We start from the raw sequence: 24,528 nt of genomic DNA, 5'->3' as shown, positions 1-24,528 counted from the left end.
TATCCCTCGGGTTTACAGTTATATCCCCATGTGCGTCCAACGGACGGGCGCACTAGGTGGAGCATTTTATTTAGTTTATTTACAACCGTTTCTACATCTATCTCAACGCGCGCAGACAAAGAGCGTTCGTCTGTATGTGGTGAAGACCACTGAGTTTTTTTGCTTCGCTTGACCCGGTCTTGTCCTTCTCCGCAACGCTGTTGAAAATATTGGCTTCCGTATATACGCACGGATGAGTATTATGCAGATAGAGGCATTTGAAGATGGCGCTCCCGGGTTTACGACTCCGGCTCGAACTGGTAGCCCTTGATGTTGAGCGTGATGGAAATGATTTCCTTTGCCGGCTCACCGTCCAGTTCGTTGACCAGACCGATGTCTCGCTTTACTCGTGCTGTACCGGTCGACGTGGGCGCATCAACCGCAGCTTCCGTGTTGGAGACCGCTGGACCATCTGCAGCCGTGTCGGTCGGATCGGCCAGCGCGTTAATATCGTTCAACGTTTCCGGGCTAAGGTGCCGGGCGGACCGACCGCTGGCTTCGGCAGGGAATGGTGGCAAATAAGTAGCAGGAGGATTAGTGCTGCTTGGTCGGTAAGGCTGCGGGCAGTTGGGATCGGGCGAGCCGGGATAGCACGAGGACGGCGTTGTTGTGACGAACGGTCGCGGACAGGCAGGATCGGGCGAGCCGGGATAGCACGGCTGGCGCGTGGTCGGTACGGGACGGGGAGTAGTTTGTGGGCAGCGTGGATCCGCCGAGCCTGGGTAGCAGCGCAGTGGTGGCTGAGTTGGGGGCTGCGTTGGTCTCGGTGTGGTTTGTGGACAGCGAGGGTCGTTCGAGCCTGGGTAGCAGCGAGGTGCTGGTGTAGTGGTTGGCACTGGTCGTGGAGTGGTTTGCGGGCAACGAGGATCGTTCGAGCCAGGATAGCATCGCGGTGCTGGTGTAGTCGTTGGCACTGGTCGGGGTGTAGTTTGTGGGCATCGTGGATCGGTGGATCCTGGGTAGCATCGTAGAGGAGGCTGTGTAGTTGGTGTTGGTCGGGGAGTGGTTGGACAGCGAGGATCGTTGGAACCTGGATAGCATCGAGGTGCAGGCGTTGTCGTTGGCACGGGACGAGGGGTGGTTTGCGGACAACGAGGATCCGTTGAACCTGGGTAACAGCGCAGCGGTGGCTGCGTCGTAGTCGTGGGCTTTGGACAACGAGGATCCGTTGATCCCGGATAGCACACTGGAGCTGGCGTGGTTGTAGGGACTGGTCGAGGAGTGGTCTGAGGACAGCGAGGATCGTTTGATCCAGGATAGCATCGCGGAGCAGGCGTTGTTGTGGGAACTGGACGAGGAGTGGTTTGTGGGCAGCGAGGATCAGTCGAACCTGGGTAACAGCGCAGCGGTGGCTGCGTCGTGGTCGTGGGCTTTGGACAACGAGGATCGGTCGATCCAGGATAGCACACTGGAGCTGGCGTGGTTGTAGGCAGTGCTCGAGGAGTGGTCTGAGGACAACGAGGATCGTTGGAGCCTGGATAGCATCGTGGAGCAGGCGTTGTCGTAGGAACTGGACGAGGAGTGGTTTGTGGGCAGCGAGGATCAGTCGAACCTGGGTAACAGCGCAGCGGTGGCTGCGTCGTGGTCGCTGGTTTTGGACAACGAGGATCGGTCGATCCAGGATAGCACACTGGAGCTGGCGTGGTTGTAGGCACTGGTCGGGGAGTAGTTTGTGGACAGCGAGGGTCGTTCGATCCTGGATAACAACGCGGTGCAGCTGTAGTCGTTGGTATTGGCCGTGGAGTGGTCTGTGGGCAACGAGGATCAGTCGATCCTGGGTAGCAACGAAGCGGTGGCTGTGTTGGAGGCAGTGTCGGTCGTGGAGTGGTTTGCGGGCAACGAGGATCGTTCGAGCCTGGATAGCATCGAGGTGCTGGAGTTGTTGTTGGCACTGGGCGAGGTGTGGTTTGTGGGCACCGGGGATCAGTTGAGCCCGGGTAGCATCGTGGAGCTGCCGTAGTCGTTGGTGTAGGACGAGGGGTTGTTGGACAACGAGGATCATTTGAACCTGGGTAGCATCGAAGTGCTGGCGTTGTAGTAGGAACCGGACGAGTGGTCGTCTGTGGACATCTAGGATCAGTTGAACCTATATAATGATTAGAATGATTATAAATTAGAAACTATGAACTTGCACGATTGATCAAATAGTTAAAAAATAGGCTCACCTGGATAGCATGATGGACGCTGGGTTGTAGTTGGTCTTGGCACTTCCACTGGAGGCAAATATGTTTCCGAATCCGTCTTGTCCGAGCACTGTGGGTCAAGAGAACCTACAAAAACAATGACATGGTTGAAATGGAATTCTTTCTATATTCCAAAACGCGTAATGGCGTAAGCATTACCTGGATAACACTTAGGTTCAGGCCGTGGCGTTGTTTGGGGACAGCGAGGATCAGTCGAACCAGGATAGCAACGTGGAGCGGCAGTAGTGGTTGGTACAGGACGTGTGGTAGTCTGGGGACATCTAGGATCAGTGGAACCGGGATAGCACACTGGACCACGAGTCGTCGTTGGGACGGGACGTGGAGTGGTAGTTTGTGGGCACCGTGGATCACTGGAGCCAGGGTAACATCTCGGAGCCGAGGTGGTTGTAGGTGTGGGGCGAGGTGTTGTCGGACAGCGAGGATCATTGGATCCGGGATAACATCGAGGTGCAGGTGTTGTAGTGGGTACAGGACGCGTCGTTGTTTGTGGACAGCGAGGATCGGTCGAGCCTGGATAGCATCGCAGAGGTGGTTGGGTCGTAGTTGCTGGTTTTGGACAACGAGGATCCGTTGATCCCGGATAGCACACTGGTGCTGGTGTAGTTGTCGGGGCAGGACGAGGAGTGGTCTGTGGACAGCGAGGATCGTTCGAGCCTGGATAGCATCGCGGAGCAGGCGTTGTCGTGGGTACAGGACGCGTCGTTGTTTGTGGACAGCGAGGATCGGTCGAGCCTGGATAGCAGCGCAGAGGAGGCTGCGTGGTAGTCGTTGGCTTCGGACAACGAGGATCCGTTGATCCCGGATAGCACACTGGGGCCGGTGTAGTGGTTGGGACTGGTCGAGGAGTGGTCTGTGGACAGCGAGGATCGTTTGATCCAGGATAGCATCGCGGAGCAGGCGTTGTTGTGGGAACTGGACGAGGAGTGGTCTGTGGGCAGCGTGGATCAGTCGACCCTGGGTAACAGCGCAGCGGTGGCTGCGTCGTAGTCGTGGGCTTTGGACAACGAGGATCGGTCGATCCAGGATAGCACACTGGAGCTGGCGTGGTCGTAGGCACTGGTCGAGGAGTAGTTTGCGGACAGCGAGGATCGTTTGATCCAGGATAGCAGCGAAGCGGAGGCTGAGTTGTGGGTGTTGGCCGTGGAGTGGTTTGTGGACAGCGAGGATCGTTCGATCCTGGGTAACAACGCGGTGCTGCAGTAGTGGTCGGTACCGGACGAGTCGTTGTTTGTGGGCAGCGGGGATCGGTCGATCCCGGATAGCATCGAGGAGCGGCCGTTGTAGTTGGAACCGGCCTGGTGGTGGTAGTTTGAGGACACCGAGGATCGTTGGAGCCAGGATAGCATCGAAGTGGCGGTTGAGTGGTAGTTGTCGGCTTCGGACAGCGCGGATCGGTCGATCCCGGATAGCAAACAGGAGCGGGCGTTGTGGTTGGTACTGGTCGGGCAGTGGTCTGCGGGCAGCGAGGATCCGTTGATCCCGGATAGCAGCGCAGAGGTGGCTGTGTGGTGGGCGTAGGACGAGCTGTCGTTGGACGAGGAGTCGTTGGACAGCGTGGATCGTTTGATCCAGGGTAGCACCGAGGAGCAGCAGTCGTCTGGGAACAGCGAGGATCGGAAGATCCTGGATAGCAGTTTGGTTTGTCCACCGGTGGCAAGTAGGTAGCCGTATCCTTCGACGGAACCGTTGGTTGCGGGCAACGTGGATCAGGAGAACCTAGAAAGAAAACATCGTACATTAAAACTCTTTTGACCGGCAAACGGGTGGCTTTTCTCGTATTTACCTGGGTAGCAACGTGCAGGAGCGGAAGTGGTTGAAGGCTGTGGTGGCACAAATCCTGGACAGCGAGGATCCGACGTGCCCGGAGGACAACGGAGCACGGGCGTTCTGCAGCGGGCATCGTTCGAGCCCGGGAAACAGTTCAAACTCGAGCTAGTGGTAACCGACGGCACAGTGGGCACGATCGGCGGTCTCGTGGTAACTTGCTCCTGCGGAATCACTGGCAGGTAGATGGACACTTCCTCACAGCGTGGATCGTTCGATCGCAACAAGCAGTTGGGAACGCTGTCATCCTCTTCCTCCTCTTCCACCGTGGTAGTCGAAAACCGTGGCGTAGTAGGCGACGGAGGTGGCCGTGTAGGACGTACCGAGGGGCGGAAGGTCGTTGGGCAGCGAGGATCGGTCGAGCCGGGGAAGCATCGTAGTGGAGCCGGTGTCACTTCGGTCGTGGTTGGTGTCGGTCGGGTACCACGTGATCGGCAACGAGGATCACGCGAGCCTCGCGAACAATCAGGACGCTGCGTGACAATCACATCATTACAGCGATCATCGGTAGAACCCGGCGCGCACGTAAACTCGGTCGTGGGAGCTCGCGTAGGGGCGCGCGTGTTCGGTGGACGAGTGCGGCGTGGTGGAGCCGTGGCCGGCGTTGTCTCTACCGGACGCGGTGGACGTGTGCCACGGCGTGGTGGTTGCGTTGCTGGCTCCGTGTATTGCGGTTGGGTAGGTGCAGCCGTGACCGGTGGACGACGGCCGCGCGTTGGCACGACCGGAGCCAATGAAGTCGTCTGCGTCGGCCGGCCGCGCGTTGGCGACGGACGCTTGGTGGTCGTTTCGACGGTGCTGATTAGATTCTCCTCCGCACACACCTGCGGTCCGCAGCCTCCGCGACAGATCTCGATGTCGCACTTCAGGAACACCTGCATACGGTCGGGGAACTTGAACGCCTTGATGCTGTTGTGCACCACCAGGGTGGCGCCCGAGCTGCCCGTCTGCGTCGTCTTTTGCCACAGCCCGAACAGCTTCTTCTTGCGCGAGCAGCCATTCTTGTCCGACAGCTGCAGCCGTGCGGTGGTGGCCGCCTCGTAGTCCGGGCTGTCGAACGCGTAGCAGTCCTTCACCGACACGTCGTACTCGCCCTTCGGGTCGCGCAGGTACACCAGCACGCTGAGCGCCTCGCCGATCTTGATGATGCTCGGGATGGGCGAAATGCTCGGATAGGTGCCGCGCTGGATGTCCATCCAACACTCGACGCCGCCGGTCGAGGTGGGCACGTTCACCACCTCCAGCTGGTCCACCACGAACGGCTTGAAGATGATCGTGTTCTGCTGCTGCTCGCTCTGGCTGCACGAGATGCGCCGGGCCGTGTCCCACGCCTCCTGCACCTCCTCGTCCGTCTGTATGACGAGCACGTTGTCGACGGAGGCGCACACGGCACAGGACGGCTTGCTGCCGCACCTGTCGTACGGCACGGTGAAGGTGAACTGCCGCCCGCCCTGGTTCGCCTGCACGTACCGGCACTTCGGGTCGTTGTGGTAGCCCTGGCTGTAGATGACGCCTTGGAAGTCGTCCTCAAACTGTATCGTCACGAGCATACCGCTTCGCTGATCACACTTGACATCGATTGTCTCGATGTGCGTGTGATCGTGCCCGCCGGCAGCACGATCGCCCTGGCGCAGCACGTTTCTCCTGTTTCCTGCCGGTGCGAGTGCATTCTGACTATCGCCGAACAGTTGTGCAACGGTCAGGCTTGCCTATGGAGGGAGAACCAAAAAAGAAGGAGATAAAGGGTCAGACATTCGTTCTCAAATTGGAAGACGTGTGTGATATGTGAATTCCTTCCATCACATTCAACAGGTAGCAGGAATAACAAGAGGAAGGAAAACTGTTTTTCACTAGAAGGGTCCGGCATTTGGCAATCGATACCCGAAAACTAAGAACAGGAGCAAAAAACAGTCTATTATACTAGCAGCAGGATTGTCACTCAATGTCAGTTACGGATACAGACAATTACGTCAGTAGATTATCATCGAAACCCAACAGATTGTGAGATGCATACGAATGACATTCGTTAGGTTTCGAATTAAACTTGTCTGGCGGTAGGGACACACGAGGGTTATGCTAAATGTCTGTCCGCAAGGGTTTCATCTTGGAATGTCAAATTAAATTCACTACATCACCGAACCGCCGACCAGTGCCCGGGACATTCTTGGAAACAATCACGAATGGTACGAATTCTTGAGTAGTTTCACTAACTAAGCTCTTCGGGGAGAGGGGAGTGCGTGCAGACTTCAAAGCATGCCTGACGTGCTGCTGACTAACCTGGAACTGGCTAGAGTGGTTGCTGCTTGGTAGGAAATTTGCTCAATGGTGCATAAAACTTATTGCTCAGTTTCAGTTAAATGTATCGCGACAAACAACTCTTGGAATTGAAACGTTCGCCATTACGGAATGTTTATCGAAAAAAAAGCTAACGCACCCTACTGTTTCACACGTAAAGCCAAATTTGTACTGACAAACGAAGTATTAAATCAGCAAACCATTCGGTTCGGTTTATGCCAATTTGTACGTAAATTGTGGTATTACCGCATCTTCACGAGCCGTTCGAGGAATGGGCCCGATTCGTACAATCCCGTTGGCGCAATGTTCCATGTTCTCGGAAAAAGTGGAAGTAAGAAGAAGCGTCCTGCGAAAGAGCCAGAAGCCAGAGGAGCCGCACCGAGAACTGAACCAATAATTGGACCAGTTCGGTTTGTGGTGTACCAACCAACCAAGGGGGGGGGGGGGGAGCTTTGTCCGATTTCCGACACCGATTCCAAGATTTGGCAGTTTGGCTTCCGGGTATTTACACCATTCGGTGTTTCTTTCACCGTGGTTAGTGCCAGATTGGAGCATCATTGTGCGGATGTAGCTCGACCAGGGCGAGGTGAATAGTTTTCCCCGGAAAATTAGATCCCAGGTTCATCAGTCGGTGTGTTCAACTAAGGAATGGGCTTGTTCCGTGTGTGTTTGTTTGCTGTGGCTTTCGATAGCACCGGGCCGCGGACATTGCAATGGCGAGGACGTGTCGTAAAGTTTGAAATTACCTTTGGGCCACCAACACCTCCCCACCCTACCTCTCTTGTCTAACCGATTGTACTGTACTGCGTGTGATTCACGCAGAAAAGAAAGGAAAGGCAAAAATGGGCCAAACGGAAGGGACCGTATGCAGCACGTGATACGGAAGGTTGTTTGCAAAGGAGCTTCCGCTCCGATGGGTCGTCCGAATGGGACGTATTTTCGTTTCCGTGCCGTATCTCTTTTGCTCTCTGTAGCTTCACGTGAGAACTTAGTTAACCGGATGAGCTGAAGGATGGTAGCTGGATGGACAGGAAGAGTCCAAAGGAAAGAGGCTGAAAGAACGAAACAAATTGCGTTCCTTACAGCAACAGCAGCATCTTTAACGGAGCGAACGCCTGCAACCCTTTCGATTCACCGTTAAGAGGATTGATTTGTGCCGCTCACCCTTTTTTTTTTGTTCGACAATAAAATTGGCCCTGAAGTTTTGGCATCAGCAACCGTGTAACCCCTTCCGCATTTTTTCCGTTCCATCTTTATTATGTTCAACCGTACTCGAAATGCTATCGTCGTGTCCTGCCTAAAGCCGCTGTGACGTTATTGTTTTGTTTGGCTGCTAGCTTTATGCTTTCGCTGCTTTTCACGTGTGCTGGTATATGGTAGGCCATAATGCCTCTCTCACCCGTTCTACTGTTCGTCAATGGTTCCCAGTGTGGCGTAGTTACGTATCGGCGACCGTATCGATAAATGGGTCTGTGTCGCATTATTGGATGGCGAACTGGATGGATCCGTGCACTTTACTGTCCGTTACGTGATGGATGTCACAAGGAGCCTCCGTGTTCATCTTGTTTCGCATGATTTACGATTATGAAAGTCAATATATTGCAGCTACACACGGTGCTACGGATGGTATCAGATCAGTTCAATTGTTCCGGAGAGGGACTCATAGACAGCAAGAGACATTCCGTGGAGCAGTCCTTTTGATGGTCGATTTTGTGAGCGCCATTTCAGATGTTAAAGATGCAGAACAATTTGTGGAATTGGTAAGGTTTGTGAGAAGACAGCTCAGCTCAAGTTAGTTGTGAATCCGTATATGATCATATAATGGAATATAGAACTAAATCTAGCAACATCAATTCATGTATCAAACAATAAGAAATGCATTGAATGAAAACAAGCAAATAATAAAATACGTGCAAGTTTCTTTCGCACCAGCGTTTTGTGGCAATTACTTTGAATTAATTCAAGGCTGGAAAAACTTCCAACGAAAAGGAAGAAATAAACCCTCCAAAAAATACGACGAAACCATTTCCCAACAACGTGCAGTTGAAGACGGTTGTTCAATAAATTACTTTCCAACTTTTCGCGGGAAATTTGTTGCGATTTTTTTTGTTGTTGTGTAGGACTACACCTACTTTTGTTGATGCCGCTGTTAATGGATCCTTCCGCGTAATTTCGCTCATTGCACACAAAGTCAAAGTCAATAACGGGCGCTGGTGGAGCGCTTTTCTTTGAGCATCACCTTTTTTTCCCCGATTTTGCTCTCGCAGGAGAAACAGCAAAGTGCAAAGAAATAAAGTTTAAAAAGGAAAAAGGTAGCCTGAGTAGCACGAGCGGCGCATTAAAGGCAAAAAATGCGGAGATGGTACGGAAACCGGGGCACAACTCCAATGTGCAACCGAAGCAGAAGCGAAGCAGGGATTTTTGCATTCCCCGTTGAAATAATAGACAAATAATGGCCGCACCGGTCCGGTCGCGGGTAGGGTAAATTAAATTTCACTTAATTTCCGTTTCCAACCTTCCACCGTGCCGTGGGATGGGGTTGAGTTGTGTTGGGGAAAAGCGTAGTGTTCCTGTGTCGCTCGGACCATCATTACCCGGGCGTACCGGAGACGGAGACGCTTTGCTGTGGACAATTTGTTGCATTAAGGGTTGCTGCTGGAATGTGGTTGTTTTACGTTTGTTCTTATTCGTTACCGTCCGCTCAACAGCTTTACAAAAGGTTGAGCATTGTAGCAAACGCAAGTAGGAAGAGTGTGCAAGTACTTCCTATTTTGTTCTAAGGGGTTTAGGTAATGCTTTTGTCGGAGACAATGAGCCAGGAATGGTGTTTGATTGGATGGCGGAAGCGTTCTTGACATCGCCTGTTCGTTTGAGGGGAGGGTTTTTGTTAATTTTATTGTCTTTTCTTCTAAAAAGGAATCAAATTACCGATTTTACCATTGATCATTGATTCTGGGTGAAGGTTGATAGATCAATATCCGTTATAAAGGAAAGGTAGTTACATTTTTTTTATTCATTCCAGAAGAAATTTAAAATGATTTGCTACAACTGTGAGATGACTGAGTGACGTATGTTGTGGAAAAAATATTTTATCACAGTATTGAATTTTTCAAATAACTCTTTTAGAATTTGAATCGATGAATTGATAAATGCTGCAAACCACATCTCACTGAAAGTGAATTTAAGTAAAAAAATGACAAAGTGATGAAAACAAATGGAAAAGATAGGGAGAGAAAGAGAAATTTGTTTAAAATTGAAATTTTATGAAACACTTATACAGAAATACATTTAAAACAGCCCGTTAAATTAAAACAAAACGAGGTACCCAGCACTCAGTAATACAAGGTTTATAAAAAAACCAGACCAAATTCAACCTACAAAGCTACTAATCGTCCACATAACATTCCAATTTGCAAACAGTGGAAATGAAGCTTAATGATGTGTATATGATGGACATCACCAAAATATCCAGCAGTAACGGTTGCGGTTCAAACTAAGTAGAAAACGTGGAAACTATTCAACCGTCGATCAAATAAGCGCGAAATTCTACTAAACTATTACCACTTAATTAGCTCAATGGTTCAGCGACGCGTTTTCAAATAGTTCGCAGAACTTGTTTGACTTACACGCAACTTACCAGTAACTGCATACCATGTGTCCTGTAGAGATCGTTTGCCATGAGGTGCTAAAAATCCTTCAATCCTTCCCTTCCATTTAACCCCTATATTTGAACGGGCATGCATCGTGCCCGGGCGCATAAACCGAACCTAGACACACATCTATTCCCGGAAGGAAAAGATTTAATTAAATTCGCACGCCACAAGCATAGCTGGCAAAATGCAGTGTTCTATTTGCGGTTTATACAGGCGAGAGAGAGAGAGAGAGAGAGAGAGAGAGAGAGAGAGAGAGAGAGAGAGAGAGAGAGAGAGAGAGAGAGAGAGAGAGAGAGAGAGAGAGAGGGAAGGAGATGGTGCAGAAAGAACTATGGCAGCAGTATCACACATCATCCCAAACCGCCCCAACTTGATGGCAGATTAATTTTGAGGTTTGACACAATATAGTGCACCCACGAGGTGCACGCCGCTTCGTTTGCCCGCGTGATGTTCGAAATTAGAAATACCGCAGGGAATGGAAATTGCACGGTGATTTGGTCGCTAGCGTTTTTGTGACAAGCTGCACAAGTTTAATGCACCACGGTGAGGTGCTTTACGGACGTGTTAGCATTTCCTGTTTACGCGGGCCTGTGTGTTACGGACTCAATCAGTCATCCTCAACAATTCGGAACCATATGCATAGGTTTACCGAATGTTTGCAATGTTTACTTCCTTACTGGATATGGAATCTGCCAAATAAACGGTGTTTTCGTTTGGTTCCACTGCGATGGTTTTACGATTACGATCACGAGATTTACATACGACCGTGCGCTTCAGGGTTGTACCAACAAAGCACGGATGAACGCTTATGGTGGTAGTGGTTGGAAAGAATGATGGAAAAATTCATCTTTCTGCTCCCTCATTCTGGACCGTAGTTGTGGTTCTTCTTTGACTCTTCGTTTGAAAAATATTACGCGCTTTAATTTTCGTACTAGCTTAACATGCACTGCACGTGCCGGGAGTAGCCAGAGATGGATTAGAAATTAGTCGGTTTTGTGTTGTTTTTTCCCCCCCTCGCTAATGCGGTAAGCAAACTTCAACCTGGAGCTTGATGTACCGAGAACGCACAAACATAAACGGAGATTGTGAAAATTTGCGGAAACAAATATGCTAAAACGTGAGCAACATTCCAGGCACGTCACACATTTGCCCGTACGGCTGAGCTACAGGAGAAAATTAGATAATAAACAGTGATGAATCGGTACCGTTAGGGTGCTGCGTATCGCGAGCTGCCCAAAAACATCGTCATCAGATCATTTGAGCAGAGTTTACAGTTGGCAGAATAGTAACTTTTCAATGTCCTTCAGCGATGCACCGAAAAACTGATAAAATTGATAAGCAAATGCGGAACTTTTTTCCAACATCTTACGACATCAAATAGGAAGCACATACCACCCCGGAAGCATTTGCAACTGTACTTTTTCGTTTACTTTGTAATCTCGTCAGTGAACACTTTGCTTACCATGAGCTGAGGTTTGTTTGCTTGAACAATATTTGCTTTGCAAGAGCAGCACGTAAACATGCCAATTTCTGTAGCTGGTGGGCACGTTTTGCTCATGAATCAATAATATGGTTTCAGTATCGATCCAAGGATCACCTGGACACCATCCCATTAACGATCGTGATTTCATTCACAGCTGCTCCGTAGGCTCAGATTATGCTGACGAAACCTGATGGAAATTAGACCCGATAGCTATTTCTAGCTGATGGTAGGAGCAGCTAGCTTCGGCTAGGATCATTAGCTACCACCAAGGGAGTGGACAAGTTTTGTGCGTAAAAATGCAAATCAACGGCCAGCTTTTGCACTGGCTTGCTTCGATGAAGGATGCGATGATGAAGGAAGACGGCACCGGTGCGATACGCACCACGCTCGTGCAAGATGTCGCACTTGTTGTGTGTTTGTCATTTTTAACACAATGCCTGGGGCAAACGTCTTCAGACGGACCGGGTAGCACCTTACCGGGTCCAATCGGTGGCGTAAGCGAGGCGCGCGTATGTCAAACGATGCGTATTTTTGGCAGAAATTTTCAAGGCTAAACATCTGCCGAAACTTCCTCGATTAACATTTTGCGGAAAGGTGGCCAGCGATGGGGATCTATTATTAAAATTAAGCGACAAGAGGGGATGTTCCCCGAAGAGTGGGATATTTTTAGCGAGACGATGAAATTTAAATAATCTTCGTTCGATGTCGACGTACGTTAATCGTCTTATGAGCCCACACATGTATTTTTTTTATTGTATCGTTTATTCTGTTTTGATAGCATTTGGTTCCAAAGTCCATGCAAGCATCCGCATGTCTCGCATATTAAAAATGACCAGCTTTCAAATCTCCCTAAAAAGTAGCTCCCTTTTAGGGCAATTTCTCACGGCTGTACGCGCTTGTTACGATTGCAGCTCCTCTGTCATTAAGGGGTGGTAAGCAGCAGAACACACTACCGCGTCTAATGTGGTCACACGATGTGCGAGATGTTTAACATTCCGTACAATTCGTCCGAATGCCTTCTCCCCGAAGAAAAAAAAAAAAAACTCCAATTTGTCAAATGTGAGCACCTTATTCACCTTCCAATCACACCATTATAATCTCGTTGAAGATCTATCCCCCCTCCCCCCTGAGGGAGGATAAACCAGTGTATGATAGGGGTGGTCGTGAAAAAAAAAAAAACCCCGCGCAATCTGCCGGACGAGCTGCCGATTCATACTTTCGACGTTAGAAAGTACTCCAGAGCGTGCGAGTTTCTGCTGCCGTACATGCAAAGTGGAAGAGCTAAAGGGGGGAACCTCTTCTCAGTAGGTCAGCGCAGCGCATTACACAACAATGTTTGCCCCTTACGGGTGGGAACTGGCGTACGGTTCAGATCGGGTTAGCAGATGTAAATGAAGATTATCTTGCGCCCGATCATGACGATTGAAAGGCTGGGCTTGGCTGGGGGTGCCATGGGGATGATCGGGATGATGTGAATGAAGAAGGAGACGATACATTGCGTACGCAAATCACGGACCATCCAACGTCCGTCGTGGAAGCGGCGTTGATGATACGGATACAAACCTGAAAATAACCCATTCCTCACGGAATGTTTTAAAAGTTGCTTCTCTTTTTCCTCTTTTATTAAGTAGTTGAAATAATCTTTTGAAAAGCAGTAGTAAACCGATTTATTTAAGACTTTTGACATTTGATTCCAGCAGCGACTCATCTGCTTTTCCATCCACATACCGTATTCAATCCCATCATTAGCTAATAGTAGCGCCAGCGTTCGGCTTTGGTCGATGCCCGCAGGCATCTTGAGATGGTAAAAAGGGCGATGTGTATGCTCTCATCGAATGCATCACTTCAACTACGGAACAGCTTCATATGGATTCTCAAGTACGCCCTCCCATCCGTTTGCCAAACTAGGCAGCAGTGCAAGGTGTCAATGCGTAAATCGTGGCTTACATGTCCATCAAGCGGCGCAGCAATAGGACCATGACATGGCAAAATAAACAAAAGCCGAGCGAGTGGAGTGGAGAACATATTGGCGTCAAAAATTCGTTCATTCGAGCGTAAAGGTCAGGTGGGATGATGTCAATGGTTAAACTTTTAATCATGCACTTTGCATGCAATCTCGATAGCCGATAAACGGTTGTACCGAGAATATGGCTTGTGTTTCACTTGAATGTGTTTCATTTCTTAATTGGCTGTTTGAAAACTGTTATTTGAATACTGTTTTTTCCCGAATTTCTCGTGGTTCAACAAAAGTGTTGAGAATTAATTAATTTACAACTGGTTTATATTGTGCGAAATTAGTAAGAATTTTCCTTCTACAGAGAGGTACTTTCGTGTGAAATTTATAACAAACCCACCGCTCAGTAGTGATAAAAATGTGCATTTTACGAATATGCTTTCAATGTACATATGCGTTTGTAGCAGACCCTCTGAGTCGCCAATATGCGAGAGCTGCAAGGTTGTGACAACATTCATCATATTCCACACCATGGCTTTCAACCTTAGGGGCAAGTCTATTTAATGGCCAGATGCTCCATGTGCACAGTATCATCAAAAACCTTGCATGCTCGCCTGACGCTTCTGGCGGGCACACTTCAAGTGTCGATGGTGTTTCTAGATAAAATCAAACCTCTGTGAAAACAAATGCTCAACCCAAAAGGGTGTAGAAGTAGTGACGGTTTCTGAACTGTGTTTTTCTCTCTCTCTCTCTCTCTCTCTCTTGTTTCCTTTCCCGAAAGCTGCACATTTGCTAACAAACCAAACCCCAACAATCGATGGATGATTGTCTTTTTGTTCCCTTCGGAAAAGGGGCTAGGTAGTGAGTTCGATTTGAGACATCCAACAGGTTTCTCCCTGCTGCCTGTTACGTCCTATCTACCGAACTACTCTTATGTCCGCACACTTGGAACTACACTACGTCAATAAAGACTGCGAATTACAAGTTAAACCCGGTGTGCGTTTTTTTGTTACTTATCGTTACCTCAACTATCTTAATGTTTTTGTGTGTGTGTGAGTGTGTGCCACGAAACTGCAATACTATGTTGGGCTTTTTCCTCCGCCTCACTGATTGCATTGCGGATGGCACTTTTTTGTGTGCGTTTTTTTATGTATATATTCTGCATCGCCATGATGAATGGGTACGCCGTGCACGCGAAGATTTTGAAGATGTTTCAAAACGCAACAGCAACAACAACGAAAAAAAAGGTCCAAGAAAGCTGACCTCCATCTATCGAACAGCACGATGTTGCGCAAGCTATGCTAGCATGGTGCTGGTGGAATTTTTCCTTGGCTTAGGAGTCTTCAGCTAGACAAACATTTCACCCGGTGCGTTTTATGATGAAGATGTTATTAGCTTCACTCGTGTTTGTTCTCTCTATCTCTCTCTCTCTCTCTCTCTCTCTCTCTCTCTCTCTGTCTATGGTGGAACTTTTGCCTTTCATAAAAACAAAACCCATAAAACCTACTTATTGATATAAAGAATGATTGGCGTGGCATTATTTAGATGCCACCGAGTTAATTAGCGCACGGGGTGGGCAGGGATTAGCTGTTTTGGAGCATGAGTTTTGGTTTATGGTAGCGAAAGCGTAAACGGTACACCATCAACAGCCTGCAGTCATGATGTTACAATGTCACCTGAAGAATTTAATGGGTCCTAAAGTAGACGACTTTTAGCTACAAGAATGATGCCAAAGGGTGGAATCATTTCTGTTAGTTTTGTTTGTGGTTAACCAACATTTGCTTCCTACTATAAATTACTCAACTTGAGCATCAGCTTAGGTCTTGTTAGTTTTGAAAGTTGTCCCCATAATTACACGATTTAAATTAATAATAGTGTCACATTTTCAGCGTACCAGCAACCATGCATACGCTAGCTTTTCTCACCCATCCCTTCCCGTGCCACCGTTCAATAATGTCGAACAGGCTAACGAGCGATGGCATAACGATTTGGCTGCCAGCTTTAAACGACGACCTTGACAATACTGGCCTTTCACCTTCACACGATGAAGCGCGTGCTTAATCTTGGGCTTAATTTATATCCATCCCCATGCGTGTGTGTGTGTGTGTCTAGTGATGCTATTGGAGAAAAGAGAGAAAAAGCTAACGCCAAAGCTGTACCGAAGATAGATACACCTTGCCCAAGGATTACCACGGGCGAGACTAGCCGGTCTCCGTTTTTGGTCAATAAATCATCTTCATGTCGATGAACTGGCGGAGGAGCTTTCTTGACACTACCAACTGGCGGCCCGATACGGCCCGACACCTTCCCAGGCACGGCTTACGCACGGTGGGTACGGTGAAACGGGTATTGCGTAAAAATGATGCATGTCCCATCGAAATGCAATGCTTTGCAATGGTTGCCAGGAATCGATCAATCAGGATTGAAGCATTGAGGCTGGACTGAGGGATCCGTCCCAGGCCGGAGGTTAGAAAACTACCCAGGCAGACCTTTCGCAGCAGCAATGCATGCACACAGGTGGGTTATGGCTATCGCTTTGGATCATGTCTAAATTTATCGCCCCATTGTGTATGGCCACAGCCTGTCCACGTTGACCGAGCATCGCCGGCTTCGACTTCGAAAAACTGGCAGCAGATTGTCAACCGGCTTACTTTGATTGACTTATTGAGATGAACGTTTTGGCGCACTGCGAGTGGCGGCTAAAGGTTACGCACACATTAGTGCCGCTGGGGATCGATTTTGGGATGAGTGGTCCGGGCGGCTAATAGTACACGCGGTTCATAATTACCGCTTCTGGCAGTGTGTCGGAGGAAGGGGGATGAATGTGGGTTGTACGAAATCCACATTTGTATTTATACACCGTCGAAATGTCGGACTTTGGCGGCATCGCGGTGTTTTGCTTTCAGAACAAACGTAAATGTGTGCCGTTGGGTAAATGTCAATCTGCTATGGGCTCCATATGCGGAGATCATCTTCAGGCAGAAGTGCCATCGAAATCGAATGGAAGAACGAGCTCACGTATACAAAGCTTATGCTTCTATTCGTTCGGATGCTGTGTACTTTCGATACGCACCACATGTCGACAGATGATTACCGCAAATTACCGTTCTCGATGAGTTTTTGATAGCAACAACAGACTGCAAATTGTATGTAATTGCGGCGATACTAGGCGGCTAAATGAAAGCAATGATACCCCTGGTAACTGTCACTTAAAGCAGTGATGTTAAATTGTACTCCTCAATCGATTCATGCATGTAAATGGGCGTTCAAAGAAGATGTAATGAAAAATCGATTATTTTTAATGACCAATGAAGGATAAGTACAGAACATATTTCGGCTCACTGTATACTATTGTTGTTCATCAAGCACAACAACAGTTAAATATATGTGCCAAATTGCAAATAACTTTCAAATTATTGTATCTGCTAGTCATACCAACCAGTCACTTACATCACAGCACTATGTTTTTTTTCATCTCTCTGCCACTGTCAGTGTGAAACATGTTGTACGACAAACTACAGCAAAAACAAGGATACGGAAAACATGGCTAAAACTGTAGTTACGTCTATGAATCCTTCCACCTTAAGATGTGCGGTTTTATGTCAATTGTACGTATCAGCTCATACGGTGTGCAAGACGGACACACCTGTTACCCATGCTGGATTAAGGTTGGGATTTGCCAAATGGTCGTAGTTCCGTGTGGTGTTTTTTTTAACGTTGGCAACACTGATTGAGTGCAGCTTGTGTAAGTCTTGCTCTTGACTAAGGTAGTATATGATATTGCTCAGTGTGGTGAAATAAAGCTGCTTTAAAAAACAAATCGTGATATAATTTGTATCTCTAGTGAAGTAATATGTTTTATCTAAAATGAAGCTTTCAGGAGCTTTTTAGTGAAAAGCTTACATAGTTTGTTCAATAGTTGCTTTTGTACTCATGAGTGGTCGGTTTGATTCTATTTCAAAGCTCGAGCAAATAGGCTACATCTTCTAGATCAAATCGTAAAATAAAGCAATTTATTTGATGAGAAATTATTGCAATGAAAAAAAAAAAAATAACACTGCGGTATGATAAGACGCCTGCACAGTAAAACAGGACTGATCCATTAGTTGCTCTATGTCTTTCGCTTCAATAAATGTCTGAATTCGGTCTTCCATAATGCCTTTTGCCGGGTGCCATTTCTCCAGAAGCCACCGTACTGAAACACGGCCCATCTTCTCATGCTTGATTTGATCGACTCATCTTTTTGGCCAATTTTGGCCTTAACGAACGCGTGCAACAATTAATCAAACCCCTGTAACCCACCCTGTAACGGAGGGCCCCAAAATGGGAGTCGAATCGCCGTTTGAGGTGGTTTTGACCTTTCGGCATTTTCCAAGAATAGCGACAGAAAAAGCGTGCAAATTGATGGATGAACTTACCCCATCGGTGGTATTGGACTGTGATTAGATGGTGTCAAAAATATGCTTTTATTAATAGCTCCCAAGGAGAGATGGAGAGAAGCGGCATGTGCAAGGAAGGATCAAAAGTAAGCGTTCATAACGGGGTAGCTTATCAAAATGTCCTCCAAGGGAGTTCCACAAGTTTGACCACAGCTGAGTTGTGTCATTAGTGTGCCATCACTTGATGCATCATCGCCACCGACTGCACCACTGCCGTACGTTGGTTGATTGATTGTAATTTTGTCTACCGACGCGCTTTGATTTGCATAAAACCAGGCGTAACTGGACGTGCGAAGGTCACCATAAAGTCCGGATAAATGACGGATTCCGCAGTTGAAGCTTCTTTGTGTGTCATGCGAACGGGCCACACGCGTCTGCAGATGTGGCGCGAAGCGTTTGAGTTGGTGATTAGTAAACGGATTTTACAAAACGGGCTACAAGTGGCGACAAGTTGCCTGGCCATGCGTTCAGGCTAAGGTTGAGTTGTGGGAGAAAGATTTGCATACAGCTAATTACCCGCTGGTGTTGTTATGAGGATATGAAGAAGGTGAATTATACCAGTGTCGAACTGTGTAACTGTTTCGCAACGAGTACTTTACAGTTATTACTGTTTCTTGCAATATTTTGCCATGAGTCATGCTTACAGGTACTACATAGAAGCAACTCTCGAAGAATTTGAATGTCTTTATTCATTGAAAGTGGGATCCTTTATCGAATGAAACTATTGCGACTCAAACACTCAAACAAAATAGATGTAACACATTTCACAAGAGACACCTGTGAGTGATATAATATTTCACGAAATGATGATATCGAAACAACTTGCTCCGATCGCCATTCGGGTGAACTATCTGTAAATACATCAATTCCGGGCAGTAAATTTAAAATTCCTAAGGGCATCGTGGGTCCCCGGCCGTCCCAACAGGATTGTTTTTTGTTTGTAGGATTGTTTTGGGGACAAAACTTTCTTTCATCACTCCGGAGGCGTCGCAACGTCTGCCGGTCTACCATTGACCAGCTGCAGCCTCCCGAAACGGTTAGATAACAGCGATAACAACTTTGCCATCGGTCTCAAGGGCACCAAGGGATGGACGGGATTTGGAGCACCAGTTTCGGACCTATCGGGTATCTAGGTCCCGTGTTAGATAACACGTACGCGGTTGAACACCTTCATTGTTGTGTCCCTTACCGGTTTGGTCCATCCTTCAAACAGCCGACGGAATTGATTGTCGTGAGATATTAATGCGCGGATGGGAATGGGGTTCGGTCTTAATAGATAGACGGCATAGGTGTTGGGGTTCGAGGGGTATGCAAAACAAAATCTACCATCTCCTGGTCGGGACCGGTGTTTGATACGCACATGAGTCAACCTGTTGTTGCCAGCGAAGGTGCGTAGGTTGGATCGGTCCAACGTCCTTCCCTTCCTTCCCACCGTGGGGTCTTTTCAGGCTTCCCAGCTTGTGGGGCCTTTTCAGGGTGGAGTCTCACGTGTGCTACAGCATTAGCATAAAAATGTGCGGCTCGTAAAACCATTTCAAGGTGAACCATCCGAAATGATCGGCCATCTACCTTCTGGCAGGGGGTAGGTTGAAGATGCGATGCTCATCGCTTGGGCCTGGGTAGAAAAGCATACGGCGTTGCGAGCCGGGGAGACAAAAACGCGGTCTCTAATTCGTTTGCCGACTCGCCGTTGGAGCCTACGCTGGAGCGGAGTTAGCGTACGTTTGTTGGCGTGTTTTTTATTTGGTACTCTCTCAGCAAGCGTATGCTGTTTTATAGCGCCCGACGATGATGGCAAAACTTTTGCTAGTCCCTTAAGCTTAACGCAAGTTGATGGGGGAGCACCTCATGTGAGTATGTGTGCTTTGCAGCCCCTCGTTCGAGAAGGTATTTTTAGAGAATTTACAACCGGCTTCCAACTTTAGACGGGTCGGTCCGGTTGACCTTTTCGGTGCCGGATAAAGAGAGAGATGTTCCGTGCGCGGAACGATTCACTTCGCCTGTACACGTGCAGTGCCGGCAGTGGGACAGTTTGCGCTTGTAATCTTCGGCGACAAATTGAATTCGATGGTATGGAAAGTATTTTGATTTTCCAAGTTTCTCAAGCGCAACAAAGTGGGAATGTTTCCATCGATTGTAAAGGCAGCTGCTGGCAAGGTAGCAAAAATAGAGAAGATCCTAAAAGAACCATCAAATAGACAGTAAAAATGGTGTCTGTTTTGCTTGCACGAAGCAGCTACCCAATTAGTGCCTTTCCAGTGAGGAGGGTTTTCGCACGATTTTTTATTTCTTTTTTTTACGTAAAAGCTTTGATTGTGATAAATTACTCTCGTCATTGAATAATCGTGACATTAGTGTTAGCAGATATGAGTGCGTGCGTTTTGTTCCCGTGGGCCATGAAGGATTGACCATATTTGATGTTTTGATTAAATCATTGGATTTTAAAAGGCCTTCGATCAATTTGCAAACGCTTATCAAGGTTCTATCTGTTGTATTCTGAGTGTACTTTAGACCCGTTGGAGATAGGAACCGAACAGCTATTATTTATTTAACTTACGCTGGAATTGTTGGTTGCTTTCATTTGTTTTAGGGATTAGCGTTCATCTATAAAAGATTGTACACTATCGCCTAAATCCGCTTGTTTACGTTGGTTTTGCAGCTTTAGGTCTTTAGGCTATTAATAGACAAAGAAATGATGCTAAATAGCCACACCCCGTCTGCTGATCGTCACCGTAAGCTTTATTTTATGTGTTTTCTTCTTAATGATAGTAAGTCATAGGCTTTTACTGAAGTCACCACTCACTGCGTTTGCGTAAAAAAATTAAACTCCAACAAACATTAGCGGACAACGCTTCAAACCCCTTCCTGCTCCTTCGTGGTACCGTATGCCAAGGTGGTTCCCAAAATTTGCTGATCCGTCTTACTCGTGTAGCGATTTTCAAGCATCATCATGCTAAGCCTGTAATCGTTGGTCGGATATTGCCGTGCGGTTGGATTTAACGACGCCCGGCGAACGAAGCAACATCGCTCCTCCAGCAGCACCAGCAAGAGGAACTGGATGAAATTTTTGCTCGAGAAAGCGATGCCAAGGGCGTACGAATAAAAAAATGAAACTAAAAATAAAATAAAACCTGCTGCCCCGGTGACCCAATGTGCTGCTTCACGTCCGCTCCGGGAGGACTCCGATGCCGAACGGTGATGTGGTCGATGATGTTGGCTGGAGAGGCCCTATCCGCTCCCTTTGGCTCAGCAAGACGACGCTTTTTCAAGCTTATGCAATCACCGGCATTTTCAACTTTACGGTAGTATTATTGGGTTTGGGTTTTATTTCTTTGACGTTTTTGAAGATGTTCCGTTTCGTCGCGCCGGTGTGTTGCGTTCGAGTAATGATAGGCTTCTGGTCAGCTGGCGACTGGGAGCCTCTCACAAGTGAACAGAGAATAAAAACAAACAGCCAATTGACAATTTAATCATACTGAGTGTGCATCCTAGCACTAGCGGGTTCAGTGATTTTTATATTCATTTTTTTTATTTCCGAGCGTTTGGTGCATAAAATGTTTACTGTGTTTTGTGCTTTCTTGAAGCCAGTATTAAAAAATGATGCCTTTTTGTGCTTGATATGCAGCAGAAAACAAAATTTATATCCCCTCCCACAATTGAGCTCCCGCCGGAGGGAAGATAAATTTCATCCGGTTGTCCAATTACGGTTTTGCGTTGCGGACAACACATAAGAGCCGTTAAATAAAAAAGCGCACCACGCAACAAACCCCGTACGGCCTCTGACCCGTACGCGTTAGTGCCGATGGGCGATGGGACGGGAACGCATCCCCGGCTCACACTCGTATCACACGGTTTGCGGCGGCGATCGAAAAATAACAATCAATTACATTCACCCGGCGCGCAACGAGCTGAAGAAGATGCGCCAAACCGGTCGCCAACCGAGATATGATGCAATCGACCCACTGCTCGGGTACTTGGTGGTCGGCCGTCGTTGACTTTCGCCGCCCAGCTGGCCCAGCGTCGCGTATTTACATGCAATCGATTACTTGTTGGCGAGGCGGGACCAATGTTCGGCCGCATGTACCGTGGTACGAGTAAACCGAACGCTTTGTGGCCGTGTCTGGGCCCGGCGTGGCTCCATGGTTTGCGTGTTGCAGAGTGCAGAGGAGGAAGATGCTGCGTGCTTCAAACTGTTCAACGCCGGACGCCGGGGGCAGATTCGGTAATTCACCAATTACGGCGAAGGTGACAAAACAGGTTGTGGTGTGGAGGTCATTTTACCCGGTTGGGTAGTTAAGAGGGTTCAAAATTTGTTTGAAAAAAAAAGAGAGAAATACGGGTGAACTGGGTGCACACATTCGATGTTGACATTTGGGATGGGCAATTGCTGTTTGCAGTAAATCCCCTCTTGGACTGGTTCAGTGGTAAGGTGGTTGTGGAGTGGATTGGAACGAATCTTGTGTAGCAGTATGAAGATGACAATTACACAGTTATCGCATTTGTTGTCGTTATCGCTATTTCTTGCCTCACAGACACCACATTTTTGTTTCTAAGCGGTTTTATCTGCAGAACTTCGAAATGAAATTGTATTACCTTTATCTACTCAGTGACGTAAAGTGTTAATGTTTGGTCATAATTAAGATATCTTAGCTCAAAACAATCGTCTTCTAGATTCACATAGACGTTATGAATTCTTAAAGTCAATGATCTTGTTCTTTGTTGTTTAAGATGGACACGATAATGGAGCACAGCAAAAGGTGTGAACATTCGCTGGAATTTTGACTGGTATCAATGTTCTTTGCAAAGATATTCACAGCCCTTGTGCTTCATTTGACATTTTAGGGTTATATTTTCTAGAAGATGAAACATTTGAAAAACAAAAATGCCCATACTTTGTTCATCACGATTCGAAGAAATGACTTGAATATAAAACGTTTACTGCTTCTATGACAATGCCAGATCAAAGCACAAACTGATAACTGACATTGGCTCCCAAAGTACAAGGATGGCCCTTTACGACCGGTTTTTAGTTTCCTATTCAGTTCAAGGTAATTTAAACGTAACTTTAAACCCGCCGAAACTCATCCAACTCATTCCGGTTCGGAGGATTTCGATGGTGCCAACCAAACGGGTTTTGATATGTGACATCAGCCGCTGTCAAATGAATGTTTCCTGGTGTGTCCGTGTAAATGTAAATGAAAGATGGCAGACTGACAAAATGAATGAAGATTTGTGTGCTCGATTTGCAACGCACGATAGGTACATTATTTTTATAACATCATTGTAACAATTTAATCATCTCACCAATAACTTAAACATATTTTAATAATACAGTTTCACATCACGTCTCGATCGTAAAGCAAAGCAATTAACCGGCCACCGCTTATTGCCGATAATATCGAACCGAAAAAGAATCGATTTAACTCAGGATACGTCTTTTAGGGCTTTTTTTTAAATCATACCTTAATCGAACGATTCGGACAAATTTGCATAGCGGAATAGATTTGCATAAAACGGGCAACGGCAGCGAATGGTCAAAGCGGATAGGAAAGGAGAAGAAAATTCGGGACTCAGGCTGAGGGAGGGACTGTTAACACCCCAAAGCCTGGCGCGTTTGATAAATTTCTGGATAATTCAGCAAGAATAAGACGAAAACCAGCCGGGAAGGGTTCGTGCTAGACGTTCTAAAAATAGAGGCAAGGGTACTATTTCATCCCATGGTAATGTGTATGCTAATGATGTTCTACCCTTTCCCAGCGCGGCTATCGTTTGGTCGAAAATTGAAACAATTTTCAAGGGTTTGTCGTTTGGGACGGCAACACCTTCACCTACTCGCCGCTTTTTTTTGTAGCGGTGGTGCTGGTGGTAAATTTCAATAGCTCACCTGAACAAGCAGCAGGATCCCGACCGCTCGGAATCCCAACATTTTGGGGGTGCCTCAACAACTCCTGAAGAATGGCACGACGTGGTATAGAATGTTGCGTTGTTTTGTTTCACGATGGCGTTATCTGGAAAAGAAGAAAGCAAAGCAAACAGAGAAACATTATTGCTAGGAACCTACACAAGACGCCCAAATCGGAGGGCAACATGTTAAGCGGATGCCTTTTTGGCAGCTCTGTCGAGAGGATCTGGATGATAACAGCTTTACAGATTGCCTTCCTGTGGCCTGTCCAGTGACAGATATTGTCCAGCTACGGAGACATGACCACAGCACGTCAAAAGGCACGTTGCAGGCAGGCTAGTTGGAAAGGTCATGTCCGGGTGTCCGCGCCACTAGCTTAGTGATATTACAGTTATGCTAACTTCATTTGAATGACGAATTTCCCTCCACCCCCTTGAGACTCCCTAGAGACAGCTGTCGCCCTTTTGAAAGTAACACGAACAAAAAAAAAAACGGGTCTTAACGTAATAGCTCCGTTCATTAGCGCAGTAGTTGGGGTGCTTGCAGGCTTCGCTTTGGAGCGTCCGATCGGGTAGCGCTGATGTACGGTGATGCTCACCAGCAACAGCTTACCTTCTATTAATTGTTGCCATTATTTGTTTGACATTTAGACCGTGCAACTTGCAGCTACACCTCGGTACGACGGTTGGCCGTTTAGACGGACCCGAGCGGCTGGATCATCTTCAGTCAGTGGCC

At 47.5% G+C, this 24,528-nt stretch overlaps 1 protein-coding gene across 1 annotated transcript in view; it reads right to left on the bottom strand.

Annotated features, from left to right (window-relative positions):
• Nucleotides 1–11: 11 nt before the first annotated feature.
• The window catches only part of LOC1269166 (mucin-2), a 36,451-nt gene continuing 11,934 nt past the window's right edge, over nucleotides 12–24,528 (bottom strand). Inside the window, exons 2-6 of the mRNA XM_061644349.1 lie at nucleotides 23,776–23,899; nucleotides 4,027–5,776; nucleotides 2,382–3,959; nucleotides 2,205–2,309; nucleotides 12–2,125 (exon numbers count right to left, since the gene is read on the bottom strand). Coding sequence (XP_061500333.1) covers nucleotides 279–2,125; nucleotides 2,205–2,309; nucleotides 2,382–3,959; nucleotides 4,027–5,776; nucleotides 23,776–23,817 — 5,322 coding nt within the window. The 5' untranslated portion in view covers nucleotides 23,818–23,899 and the 3' untranslated portion in view covers nucleotides 12–278. The remainder of the gene's footprint in view (nucleotides 2,126–2,204; nucleotides 2,310–2,381; nucleotides 3,960–4,026; nucleotides 5,777–23,775; nucleotides 23,900–24,528) is intronic.

The sequence above is a fragment of the Anopheles gambiae genome, chromosome 2, assembly GCF_943734735.2.
Source record: "Anopheles gambiae chromosome 2, idAnoGambNW_F1_1, whole genome shotgun sequence".
NCBI classification, from domain to species: domain Eukaryota; kingdom Metazoa; phylum Arthropoda; class Insecta; order Diptera; family Culicidae; genus Anopheles; species Anopheles gambiae.
The sequence above is the reverse complement of the archived record's forward strand: the minus strand, read 5'-3'. Positions and strand labels throughout refer to the sequence as shown.